The sequence below is a fragment of the Sinocyclocheilus anshuiensis genome, unplaced genomic scaffold, assembly GCF_001515605.1.
Source record: "Sinocyclocheilus anshuiensis isolate Anshui unplaced genomic scaffold, SAMN03320099.WGS_v1.1 scaffold1365, whole genome shotgun sequence".
NCBI classification, from domain to species: domain Eukaryota; kingdom Metazoa; phylum Chordata; class Actinopteri; order Cypriniformes; family Cyprinidae; genus Sinocyclocheilus; species Sinocyclocheilus anshuiensis.
Window position 1 is genome coordinate 2054832 of NW_015551032.1, and position 14260 is coordinate 2069091.

Sequence of the window (14260 nt, forward strand, 5' to 3'; positions counted from 1 at the left end):
GGCAAAGAGAAACCAGCAACAACTCAAGACAGTCACAACAGCTGCAGTTTCCATGTTTAGATCATTTTGTAATGGCTGAATCATAGAAAGACATTCACAGAGAACAGGGGCATATTATGAGGAGATTGGTGGCGACGGTTCCCAGGAGACTGTGGCCACCATCTGGACTGGAAAGAGATGCAAACAATCCCCCCTTCACGAAGTCCCCGTGTGCTGTTGTGCTTGTCTCGCACTAATATGTAGAAAAAAATAAGTAAAACTGAAAAATGATAATGTGGTAAATGTACCACCCAGTCTGATTTAGTAGCATAAATATACCCAGCATGTGTAAATGCTTCCTCAGGCTGATGAAAAGGATGAGCTGAGTACTGTCCTCCACAAAAATGACATTAAGTCCATTACATTCTCTTTAGAGTCCATTATGTCCAAAATTGCAGCAGCAATCTGGAGAAAGGTTCGAGGCAAAACGTTTTGAAACAGAAATAATCAATACGCTACTGTTCAAAAGTATAATTTTTTTAATGAAATCAATACTTTTATTCAGCAAGAAAGTTATTTAAGAATTAAACTGATCACAAATGAAATTAAAGATATGTAATGAAAAAAAATTCTAACAAATGCTGTTCTTCTGAACTTTCGATTCATCATAGAATCCTAAAAAAAGTATCACAGTTCCATAGAAATATTAGTGTTTTCAACTGATAATAATAATAAGAAATGTTTCTTGAGCACCCAATCAGCATATTAGAGTGATTTCTGGAGGATCATGTGACACTGAAGACTGAAGTAATGGCTGCTGAAAATTTAGTTTTGCCATCAAAGGAATAAATTACATTATAGTTATTTTAAATTGTAATAACATTTCTCAATATTACGGTTTTTACTGTATTTTTGAAAAATGGAGCCTTGGTGAGCACAAAAACATTAAAAAAGCTTACACCCCCCAAACATTTGAACAGTAGTGTAAATGGAATAATTTTGTAATGGTTAAATATCTGTGGAATATTATAAGGAATTGCATGACACAAATGCTATATTCAAGTCAGAGCCAGGCAATGAGGCAAAAAGATTATTTGTGATATTTGCAGTGTTAAAAACCATTACAAAAACATCCCCAAACTTTTATGTATTTACTCTAATTGAGCATTTGCATTGACTGCTTGAGCCGATGATGTCAATGAAAGTGTGTTTAGCACCAAACACCACTTCAGTCAGTTGTGCCTCTCATTAAGAGCATGTAGTGTTCATTAATATGCAAATAAGAAACAAACAACAAACAATAACAACAGTAACCTAGGTAATAAGAACTACTAAAAGCAAAGATTCGCAAAGACTTAAAATTAAATGGATAATTCGCCCCAAATATGCAGATTCATATAAAAAGTAGCAATAGGCAATATTGGTGCATGAGTAAAATGAATAGCACATTTAAAAAATATCTGATGTCTTTATTCACAAGGGCAGAACAGAAAGTCAGATAGACAAATGAAATATTCATGATTGTTTTTTTTGTCATATACACTAGTTAATACACTTGTGCTTAATACTCATTTAATTTAATTAAATTACAATAAAATCAGTGGGAGCCATATATTTTACACAAAGACAATTCAAGTAAAATAAAACAAAACAACAACACTGATACATTTTATCAGGGAGACAACTCTATTGAAAGTCTCAGAAGGTAAACATGACAATATTCACAGCTGAAAGAAAAGGATCAAACATAACCAAAAGACCTGAAATGTCATAATTTTAAAAGTCTATACTGCATTCTAATTAAAGTGTGCCAAGGTGACAATACTTTTTCATTCTATGATTGTATTTTAAATGTTAATAACCTGATTGAATTCAAGTATTTAAAGGTGAAGCAAGTGTAAACACTGTGGCTCTGTCATCTTGTGCTTCAACCAATAGCATGAGTCTGGAGTACAGCTTCCTGTTTTTCTGTAAAATGGCCTGACAGATGGGGGTGATAGGAGTGTTTGGGAAATTTCTGCAAATCTGTTTGCTAGTGGCACTGAAATGACACACTTTACCTTTAAGATAAAATAAGTCAATACCGAAACCCCCTAAAAATTGCAATCATTAAAAGGAACAATAAAATACCGGTAAATTACTATGATAACAGAGAAAAAAAAATCCACAAAATTCCACAAATCCATTTTAGTCATAAACCAGTTCAAAACAAACACTCATTTTATAATTCACACAGAGTTTGATATCTACGTTGATCTACTGTAATCCATTAGATTAGGCAAAGTGAACACAGTCTTTAGTGGTCTGCATTATCACCATATAATCATAGCTATACATACAAACAAATTTCCACAATATTGGAATTAAATTATATTATACAAGGGATGCATTTATTAACATATCATTTAGAATTCTTACAATTAGGCTTAAATGTCTTCAAAAAGTCATAAAGCACAAAGTTTTTGAGATACAAAAACTTTGAAAAAAGTTCAAAGACATCCTAAAAATACCTTAAGCCCGCATATGTGAGTCTACCACAAATCTGCAGAAGCCTCGGTTTGTATAAAAATCAATGTGCAACAAATTCTTCATCATAGAGATCCTGTAACAAACTTACAAAAAGAAATACAAAGTCTATGTACAATGAGAGTCCACCACAGATCAGACGTCATACTGAAGTCCTGGGTTTTCTGATGACTAACTGGACGGGACCCTCAGAGACAGTTTTAATGATGTTCCAGGCATCGTAGTGCATAAGGCCCTGCAAAGACCAGCCGTTGATGGCTAGAAGTTCATCTCCGACATCAATGACCCGGGACTGTTCAGCGGCTCCTCCTGAGTGGTGACAAAAACACAGTCTGAATGGTACACTCTTCCTGAACCTTTCTGTCTTATCATGCTTGGAGATGAGCTAAGTGTTCTCTTGATACATATATTACAACTTTTGTCTCCTCCTAGTGGACGTCTTTAAATGTTTGTGAAGAGCACTCACCACGGAAAATACGTTTGATGTAGAGAGGTCGATCTCCATGGGCAGATTCTTTGCCTCCGTCTAGACTGAACCCTAAACCAGCCGTAGTCTTCTTTAACTCCACACTCAAAGCCCCGTCTGGTCCCACTTCCACACCTACAACACACCAAGAAGCCAATTAGGAACCGAAAAAGTTATTTACTCTATAAAAACCCAAGCCAATAAGTTGAAGACCGATAACGGGTTCATCTTTGCCACAAGAGTGACAATGACTCCACATGCTCACTTGTTTTATGTTCTCTGATGCTGTCTCTATGGCCTTGAGTAGGACAGATTCCAGTATGAAGGGGAAGTTCTTGTTTAGGTGATGTTGGCTCAGTGTTCTTGCCCTTCTGGATGATCACTAATGCCTGTTTCGGCAGTCTGGTCTGATGAAGGCAGGACAGCGCCTCTCCGTGTGTGATCCCACTCATGCTGGTCCCGTTTATTGAGAAAATTCTGTCTCCTCTGTGAATGGTACCTTCCACACCTGCCACCCCTCGAGTGAACACCCGATGGACCTGCAACAAATGAAATTTCAGTTTACATTTCAGTACTAAACTTAATCTTATTTGACTCTGTTCCTTTAAAAAACACAAGGGGGAGATCATGTATAATTATAAATGTTACTAATAATGGCTACTGATTTTTAATTTATTGATTTATTTATTATTTTATTTCATTTTATTTAAAAAAGCAAAAGGTTTCAGTTTTGCTTGAACAAAAGAGCTTACAGTCATAAATTTCTGCTCCAGATCTACTCCTCCGGCGATGCTGAAACCCAGTCCAGATCCTTGCTCTTTGGTTAAGATCACAAAGGAAATGCCATCTTTAACCTAAATAATAAGATTCATGCAAGATTTTTTATTTATTTTTTTTTATCAAATGAAATATAGAAAGCTATAAATAGGGTCCATATAAACAATGGCTGTTCTGTTAGGAAAATAGACTGATAAAAATAACCAAAAAGTGAGTTTTATAAATATTAATAAGCCCACACAAAGGCATTCTGTAATTGCTGAAGGCATATCTTCCCCAAGAAACTTCAGAATGCCAGATCATCTTTATACTTAAAATATTAGCTTTCTAAATAGACATTAAAACAATTTGATATGTAAACAAATCATTTTGTATAACATTTATGGACCATTGATAAATTACCTCTGAAAGAGTGTTTGTTTCCTGTATGAGACTTGTCACATCCACTTTGGTCGTGAGGGAACACAGAACATCTTGCACTTTATTTTGGTCCAAAGGAGAAGATTCAAGGTCTTTCAAACTGTTGAAGAAACACAACACCAATATTAGCTGTAATAGTTTGTCCTAGTCAGGAATGTGTTAAAATGTTTTCAATTGATGGTTGCTGAATATATTGGATGTTGTTTTCATCAGGAACATTTGTGCAGTGTCTCAAAACACAACACTGAAATAAAAAAAATATAATATGTGCTGAGATATGCAACCCTAACGATAACAAAGCACCACTAAAATATAAAAACTTAAAACTTTAAGAATTTAAATATAAAAATACTAAAACAAAAAGGCAAACTCAATCAACTAGTTAGTTGTTGGAGGACAAGTAAACTATTGTAATCCATTTACTATCAACTATTTTTTTTCATTGCACATTATAAACAGGTCTTCACTCACCTTATAGACCAGCATGAGAGCCCTGTGATCTGGCCTTCATGTTGGTCCCCACTGCTGGTTGAACCAAGAACCCCAGTGTCAACACTGCTCACCACGGTGCACTGCAGGTTGTGTGATGTTGGGTCTATGGATCTGCGAGGGTGGATTTCCAGCTCCGTCTTAAAGATCACATTTCCAGGGTCACTGGTGAAATCCTCAGTACACAGCTTGTCCAGTTCAGGCATGCTCAGTGCCCGTATCTCTCTCAGTTTGGAGCGTGACAGGCCTCCATGGCCGCGGGCATTGCGGGAGCGTAGTACTGGTGGTGTGTGTACAGCGGGCTGGTTCTGAGAGGCCTCGTTTCTCACCTTCTCCTTCATAACAGCTTCAGTGGTTCGGTTTGGAGGAGTTGATTCAGAGATGGGGACAACTGAAGTGGAAGACGAATTCTGTGGATATGGTGGAGATGGGGTTGAGCTCAAATTGTCTACACATGAGCTGAAACTCCTCCTCAAAGAACGGCTGTCACCGGACTGACTGCTAACAGATCCAGCATACCCAGATAACCTCCGATTCAGAGGTGGCTTTGAGTTATTAGCATAAAACGGTATGTCTATACACTTTACAACAGATCGATCAAAGCTGGCTAGATTCTCAAAGGACTGGATTCTTTGACGAACTGAGAAAGGGTTTGGGTCAAGAGACCAGCTAGTGTCTGTAGAGCAGCTCCTGCGGTCTAGTCCCCTTAGGAACAATTTGGATTTGCTTGTTTTGAGACTAGAAGCAGCATCTTTATTATTTGAGTTCCTGAGGAGATTTTCTTCCTGGCCATTGCAATCTTCATCTAGTTGTTGCTGAGAACAACTAGATGAAGAATTGGTTGATTCTAATGGGATTGTGTGTCTTCTATGAGAGGAGTCTGAATTCGATTCCTCCCACTCGACTTGATCAACCGACACTGAGGCCAAGTTTAAATGACCTGCATTCACAACTTCCTTGCGTGTCAGCACAGGTGTAGACGAAGAGGATGAAAGTCGTACCTCAATGAAAGTTCTTTGAGTGTTGACGACAGTGACCTCTGATTTTGAGACTTGCTCCATTAGATCCGAGACTTGCTCCTTCTTGGATGGCTTGAGTTCTTCTTTGGTGGTGTTGATGGAATTTGTTTTTAAAGCACTGGACACAGTTGGTTGACTTTGGTCAGTTTTACAAGAAGTAACCCTGATCTTCTCAGACGTTCTGGTGGATTTTGGGCTACCAGTTGGTGTGGTTCTCTTGGAGAGAAGTTTAGGAGACTGACTTGGGGAGCTGAGACCTTGTTTCTGTCCTGGACTTTCCACCCTGGGCGATCTAGAGACAGACTTTTCTTGGTCTTTGGATTTACTCTTAATACTTAGACCCTTGAGTTTAGAAGAGGTATTTGACTTTTTATCATCAACTTTGAGTCTACTTCTCAGCAGGGGTGAGACAGGGGTGTCATTAGGGGATTTAGTTCCCAAAGATTTGATACAATAAGAGGTGGATTTACTCTGGGTTTGAGAGAGTGATGATTTCAAGTCAAGTGCAGGAAGAACTTTCTCTCTCTCCTTGTCTTTTGGAGCAACTGTAGAGGAGGCCTGCCCACTAGTTTTGCCACTGGTATAATTTAATGCCTTGGGCTCTGACACAGTCGATCCCAGTGGCACTTGCCCAGTGCTGAGCTTCTCTACTAACAGAGATGCATCTGAGAGCAACTTAGTTGTCCTCTCTTGACTTCTTGGGGTGACGTGACAGTTGCTCTGAGTAACAGTGGGATAAGTGACACCTATTGGTGTCTGGCAGATTTCAACAGATTTTGAAATAGTTTCACATTTTTCATCAGTGTCGCAGTTTGATGGTGTTCTCTGAGATGCACAAGTTACCTCATGTTGTGTGTGAGTGTGCCCACTATCCCAATTTAAGAGATCATCACCTGAAACTTGAGGGCAAAGTGGGTCTGGTAACTCAGAGACAGAATGACTGTTCTCTTGCGAATCTTTGTTTTGCATTGTGAGTGAAGGCGGGTTGTGGAGATCCATACTAGCAAGTGTCTTGTCAACAGTTTGGCTATTGGCAATGCTTTTTCTATCTGTCAGAGAGCTGCCCTCTGATTTGCTGAATGCAGGCTGACTGACAGAGCTGAAACAGAGCTCAACCTCCTCCTCATCTGAGTCAGTGTCCTGAGGACCCTCACAGCGGCCTTGAGATGACCCTACTTTGACAGCACTGTCTGCAGAGTCACTCTCAGAGTCACTATCTTCCACCAGACTGTACATACTTGGTTTCTCTCCATATCCTTTCTCTAGAGGGACAATGTCCTCTCCCAGATTACTAAAGTTCCTTGAATAACTATTTAAAAATGTCTTTCCTACAGGAAAATGGGAAGTGCTGTTCCCCACATCTAGGGCAGAGGAATCCTGAAGGTTAGGTTGTGATTGCGCTGCAGTCCCTCTGTTGTCTAATTTACTACACTCTTCTGTTTTTGCACTTGCATCTGTGGAACCCAAGACACTTTGGTCTTTTTCTTTGCTTTCTGCTGAGTTCAGTTCAGTTATGACATCATCAATATTAGTGACGGGAATGCTGTTGCTGTGGATTGCTAATGCCTGGGTTACATTTGTTTCTGGTGAAAGGCTTTCTTGGGCTGTAACTAGAGTTTTATCCACATGATTCCTTTCCTCTGGAGGAGGTCTAGGTGCCTCCAATTTAGATGAGCCCTCACAGCCAGAGGACATATTCAGGCTAGAAAGTCGATCTACAGCTGCAAATATAGGCAAAAATACAATATGGATAAAAACAAATCATTTTCAGTTATTACAAATGTTCAGGTCAGTTAATAAACAATGATAAATAAATCAATATTAGGCAGTTAAAACATGGCAAACAGTTAAAGACAATCACTGGATATGAAGACCTTACATCAAGATAAGTTCTACCATATATGTGCACAGTTGAGGCCTGCAAGAAAAACTACAAATTGCTTGTTTTATAAATCAACATTCCATTGGAAAACTATTGACTATCCCTTTACATTATCCTTCAAATATGCATATCAAATTATACTAAAAAGAAACCCAGAGCAGTACCCTTGCAGTTCATTTTATAGTCTGATATTTCACTGATTATGTTATTCATAGTCAGCACCACAGAGCTAAACTCTGTAGGAAACTTTGGACTACTATGAAATAACTTCTCTGAAAAAGGTGAGTCTCACTCTCACAAAGACAATTGTTTTTTATTGTTTCCGATAATGTAATACTTTCATCCTGGAGGCATATAAGACTGTACTCAGTTTTATCTGAAGCCGACACCTCTGAATATTCCATTCACAATTAAACAGACAAATGTAAAACATGCATCATCTCCTTAAATATTTATTGCATTCAAAGGGTATTTTACTTGACATAGCTAAAGAAGGTAGACCTAGTGGTGCATTCAACATAATTGAGTTCATGTTATTCTAAACATCATACACACAGCTGATAAATGCTCATGCTTACATAAATGTATATGAGCATATGCGCTAATGTATATGATGAACAGGATCGATCACATACAGTATAAACATCAGATGAAGGCAGGTATAGACATACAAAAACAGACACATGACAAATATATTAACACAATATATAACACTATATTGTTTCTTGAGGCTATTGCTCTGCATGATCAGATTCAAAAGATCTCAGAGTTATGTTTTGACCAAAATTTTATGAATGTTTTAGTCCATCTTTCATTTAAAATTAGAATGTGGCAGTCAGAGCAATAACACCAAATCTAGATTCTAATTGACTAATGGCCTCTAGGAAGCATTAGCGCTCTTACTCTACACATCTACGGTGGCTACGGTAGTAAAGTAATCAATAGTCACCATTGACAAATAGCCAGGAGCCTGCAGTTCCCTTTGAGTTGGTGAAGGGTACTGCCAGAAAGGGGAAGCCTGTAGTACTCTTATCTCTTTAAGGCAGCATGGGAAGAGACAGACTTATCTCCTTATTGCAATGGCAATTCTACCTGTGCTAACAGTCTCTTGTAAAGGATATATTGTACAAGACCTGTTTATCCTGCTATATTGTGATATATTGTTTATACAATTAGGAAACAGCTTTAAATCTGCTGGAGTACCACAGTCTGAGGGAAGGGAGGAGGGAATGTGGATAATACTTTAACAAGCCATCTAGAGCAATATGACACTATACATAACACAGCATTGACTACTATTCTTGATCATAGCAAATTCATAATGTTGATTATTAGATTGCCAAAACTGTAAATTGGGATCAGTATAGTATAGTCAGTTAGATTAGGGAAAACATCTTGTGAGGTTATAAAATTATATTTTAAGGAACTGTTAATTCAAAAAGGAAATCCTTTATGTGGTTCTGAACCCCTTATTTTCTTTCTTCCAAAGAACAAAAAAGGAAAACTTGTGTAGACAGATTTCCTTTCAATTACAATGAACAGAGACAACAAGGATGCAAAAGCACCACAAAAGCAGTCTATACAACGTGTACTATTAGAAGCTACTTCTTTTGTGACAGAAGTCATATTCAACCAGTTTTACGATGCTGTTACAGTAAATTGATCTTCTTTTTTTTAAGAAACGTCAGTCGCAATTCCTTGTAACTGTATAGAAAATAGTGAGTCTTCAAAATTTCTCCTTGTGTGTTCCACCGAAGAAAGAAAATCATACGGGTTTGGGACAACATAAGTGTAGGTAAATGATGATAGTTTTCATTTTGGGGTGAACTGTCCCTTTAAAAGGGATCATCCTTCTTTTGGAACATTTAAATGAGCTGACATGCATGGGGGAAAACCATCACCAAAGCTATTATCGACTTATCATTGGTTAACTCCAGGAAGCAATAGATACAGGATGCTGACTGCAACTCACCTGAGACTGGCTTCTTAATCTCTAAGGTCAATGTGATTGGCAGGTTGTGCATGAGGTCACAGATCTCCTGATAGGTGGATGTACACACAGGAGTGTCACCAATTGTTACAATCTCATCACCCACACTCATCTTCCCTGAGGCTTCCTGAAGGAATAGACATGAAAGAAATGGGTGAAATACATTCCTCAGATTTATTCTGGAGATATCTCATCCATGCCTCCAAGCACAACCAGCTGTCCGACACCAAGTGTCATCTCAACAGTGGGGATGGAAATCGTAAAGAATTGAACAATTCTGGTACCTTAACAGTTCCATTAACATTTTTTTTTTCAGTCTTTTAGGGAAATAAATGCATAAATAAGTGTATACAATTTACCTTCCAAATGATGAGATCATTTCAAAAATAAATAATTACAAAAGGTCTGTTATAAAAAGAAATATAATGACTCTTCTGTTTAGAGGTGGCATGAATGCAACTCAATAACTGCTCTTAACAATATATCAAACAAAAAAATAAACAAACAAAATGTGGTAACATATTTTATTAATTTTTATGAAATACTACTGATAAATGCATGTAAATATTTGGCTACACATTGTCATGTGTACAGCCAACCAGCAATTAGACTGAAGTCTCACAGTTAGTTTTTTAGTGATTTTTTTTTTGTTGTTAATCAAAGACATAGACTCATTAGACTTGTTTTTTTTAGGAACCAGACTACACTGGGTACATTATGTTTTTATTTCACCAAAAAAAAAAAATGCTCATGACAGTCAATCATTTTGTAATTTTGCTGTTTTGGGTTGTAGATTCAGTAATCATGTTTTGGCACCAACGAATCAGTAGTGCAGAATATTTTAGTAGAACAGAGTATTTTAGTACGATATTCCGTTAGCATTGGTGGAAGAATGAACATGTGAGAACCATCAACAGAACCGAATGTCTTTTAATTCTGGTCAGTTTCTTTTAAAAAGTCTCTCTTTCTTGAATACAGCCTTAGTTCAACGTTAAAACGCATTACAAATGTAGCGTCTGGACCAATCAAAAACACCATTTTTCATTTGATTTAACAAATCAGTTATTCATTAGATTAACAAGTCGTCACAGACTAATTATTCATATTTCCCTTATGAGCTGATTCGCTACACAAATAATCAAAACATTCACAATTTCCAACCTACCCTTTCTGCCACACCTCCTGGTCTCAGCCCTGTGATCAGCACCTTGAGTGGAGTAGACTTAATCTCCAGATCCAAACCAAAAGACTCGGACTCACTACGCTGGAGCACTATTGTCTCAATGGTGCAGACCCCTGCTAACTCACTGGATTCCCCCTTCTTGCAGTGCAGCATCCTGCAGGGCGGCCACATGCTGTTCTGTGTAACCTGGGCAGGGGTTGCTGGGAGTAAAGGTGGTTCTTCACCCTTGGCCCTTTGTGGAGGGTTGGGGCACTCGATGCTCATCATGCTCTTGACACGAGTCACGGCTTTGTGCTCCAGCTTGGGTGAGCGTTTGACCTCCTGCCCTTCGCGATGGGGCTCTTTTTTGACACCCAGGTTTGTTCCTCCAGCTGCCTCCATACAGCGAATGGGCATGAAGGGAGATTCTGCACTAGGCAGGCCGCTAGGTCCTTCCTCAGATTCGAGTGAGCTGCCGTAGAGCGGAGTGGCCGGCTCGCTGTCAATCTGCCTGTGGCTCTCACTGCTATCCTGGCTTTCATCATCTACCTCGAGAGATGACGTGGCTATTACAATACCAGAGTCTTCCTCTTGGTGCTGGTCGCCCTCCGAGACCCCGCGGAGAAGGCGACGGAAGGGGCCACTGTCTTCTTCAAGGCCGGTCTCGTCGTCACTAGGCTCATCCTCATAGCAGATGACCCGACGCTGACGAAGAAGTGGGCTACGTACAGAACTCGGGCTGCTTCCCACGCTGGCCTGTTGGGGCATGTCTGCAGTGCGACCAGCCCCTCCAGAGGCTTTACAACATTCTGGGGTTGTGGGACTACTGTCTAAACCTCTATAGGAGCCATCCCGATAGACTGTTATGATAAATGGACAGAAAAACACACACTCTAGTGACAAACTGTCACACTTTTTTTTTTATCAACATGACACTTTAGATTCAGTAATGTTACCATGCGGCTGAGGTGCTGCTGATTCATCCATAGACGTATTACAGCTCCTGCTACTGTGCAGCATGTCGTCATCACTGGATCCCATCGCCATGGTCTCAGAGAGGGAAGACTGGCTGGGTACTACGTGAACTGAGAAATACTGAGAGAGCTCTGCCTCTGAACTCAACGAGCCTTGCTGCAGGGTCAGATTAAGACACAAAATTCAAATCTGAAGATCAACACTAAGTAGTGTGCATACAATGGCCTCAAAAAGTACTGGGATTAACCCTAACCAAAACCAAGAGGCTTCTGCAAACAAATCATGCTAGATTTTTCAGAACTAACTCCTTTCGAGACCTCAATTTTTCTGGGCCGTTTTTAATATTATTTTGACCAACTAAAGGTTATTTTTAGTTAGGGCTGTGCAAAAAATCTAATGCGATTTTCATGTGCATCTCGTCAGTAAAGCCGCTCCTGTGATTAGTAGTAAATCTCCAGCACATGCGTTCAGATGGAGCGGCATTTACTACACAGAGCCGTAGTTCACTGACAAGCTACACAAAATCGCATTCATAATCGGCAATGAATCGCCTGCGATTTTGAACGCGATTTTGCGTAGCTTGTCAGTGAACTACGGCTCTGTGTAGTAAATGCCGCTCCATCTGAAAACACGTGCTGAAGATTTACTACTAATCACAGGAGCGGCTCTACTGACGAGATGTACATGAAAATCGCATTAGATTTTTTGCACAGCCCTATTTTTAGTGTATGCATTAAGTCAGTGGTCTTAATTTTGAACAATATATCTTGCTTTATCATTTGAAATTTAGCAAAAAATTTGTTTTTGTAGACTGTTTGCTTGAAAAGTGGTTTTGCTATATGTCTTTAAAATAAATACCACTTAGTTTGGTATTTTGTTATTTAATGCAAAGACATTCATTTTCATCACATTTTCAGTGACTTAAGTGTCTGAATACTTGTTTCATTGTACCTAAAATTCAAAATTCAATTCAAATGAAGGAAAGTTTTATGGATTTGATCAATTCCAAGTCTATTTTCTCAGACAAGTTGAGTCGTCTGTAGACTAAAGCTTCTAGTTTACCCTGCTGGCTGGCTCTAGGAATCTCTTCATGGTCCAGCTGAGAGCAGGATTACCCTCACCCTGCTTGGCTTTAACAGTGGGAGATGGACTCTTGGATGGCAGGCCTGTGAAAGAGAGCAGAAAAACAATATGACAGACAAAAAATGTATGCTGTATTTCTTGCTGAGGCACAAATCACTGATTTCAGAGACTACTGCATCAGAATTTCAAAACAATATTTGGAAACTTAAAGGGATAGTTCACCCAAAAATGAAAATTCTGTCATCATTTACTCACCCTCATGTCGTTCCAAACTTGTATGAGTTGCTTTCTTATGTTGAACACAAAAGAAGATATTTTGAAGATTGCTGGTAATTAAACAATTGGTGGTTGCCATTGACTTCCATAGTATTTTTTTTTCCTATGAGGGTGAGTAAATGATGACAGAATTTTCATTTTGGGTGAACTATCTCTTTAATACATCAAAGCCAAAACAGAGCTTTTCAGAATGTAACTAATATTTGTTTTTGTTTTGTTTATATTGTTTTTAAACTATACCCTGTGGCTTTTAAAGCCCTGAGAAGCATTATAACAAGTGGCCAGTCAGACCAGAACAAAACAGGCACTTTACCGAGTGTATGGGAAGAATGACTATCTCTGTGAGTGGAGCGAGTGATCACTTCATCCATCTCCTGTTCAGACACCTTTGAGTGAGAGATGATGTTACAAAACACAAGCCTAAGTCTTGATTGAATATCAAGTATCACATCTTGATCCAGTGTTTACTTTAAAATTAGGCAAATGACAAAATATAATTTATGACCACCAGGCGGCACTGTCATTTAAGCAGAATAAGCTGCCAGGAAGCTGCTTCATAATTCTGCTTTATTAAACTTTAAATGTAACCTCATATAACCATTTTTATGCCCATGCCAGCCTTACTATCAATGGAGATGTATTTTTATTCAAATAATAATAAAATACCAATAATAAAAACACAAACAATCATAATTTCAGACATCAAATTCAAACATTCAATGACAAAAACATTAAAAAATGTGTGATTCTGTTTCTGGAATTTCACATTAAAGAACACTGATTACATTTAAACAATGTGAACCATTTAGCCAAGTTGTTTTGATAGCGCACTTTGAAGTGCTCTGCTACAGACAGATCCCTATTTGTCTTAATACAACTCTGCTAGAAATGGCCTGACTGACTCGAGATGAGATCAGGTTTTGCTAGATCTATTTCAGTTGACTTTTATTGTTGACGTCAATACAGATCTTTCTCAAATCAACAGAATCAATCAAACGTAACGTAATAAAAGAAACGCTTAACATCTCTTGAGTGCAAAAACACAAAACACTTCACGTCATATGCACCTGCACGGCAAAAACAAACTTAAAAGCACTGCTGTCTTTAACAGCAAATCCACCCAAGGAACACTTTTCCAGCTCCTCTGTATCTGAGCCATGGGCCATATATGTGTTTACGCCAAGACAACAAGATGGACTTTAAAGTCTATAGGGCG

The 14260-nt window shown here is 38.6% G+C and overlaps 1 protein-coding gene across 3 annotated transcripts in view; it reads right to left on the reverse strand.

The window, feature by feature from the left end:
* Positions 1-2498: 2498 nt before the first annotated feature.
* The window catches only part of LOC107661237 (PDZ domain-containing protein 2-like), a 61555-nt gene continuing 49793 nt past the window's right edge, over positions 2499-14260 (reverse strand). For 2 of the 3 annotated variants that reach the window (XM_016450738.1, XM_016450735.1), the window contains exons 14-24: positions 13358-13430; positions 12748-12851; positions 11667-11841; positions 10714-11570; positions 9531-9675; positions 4640-7397; positions 4151-4268; positions 3724-3825; positions 3237-3510; positions 2972-3106; positions 2499-2814 (exon numbers count right to left, since the gene is read on the reverse strand). In XM_016450738.1, coding sequence (XP_016306224.1) covers positions 2648-2814; positions 2972-3106; positions 3237-3510; positions 3724-3825; positions 4151-4268; positions 4640-7397; positions 9531-9675; positions 10714-11570; positions 11667-11841; positions 12748-12851; positions 13358-13430 — 4908 coding nt within the window. In that variant the 3' untranslated portion in view covers positions 2499-2647. Of the gene's footprint in view, positions 2815-2971; positions 3107-3236; positions 3511-3723; positions 3826-4150; positions 4269-4639; positions 7398-9530; positions 9676-10713; positions 11571-11666; positions 11842-12747; positions 12852-13357; positions 13431-14260 lie in introns of those variants that run through there. The other variant, XM_016450736.1, reaches the window with a different exon arrangement.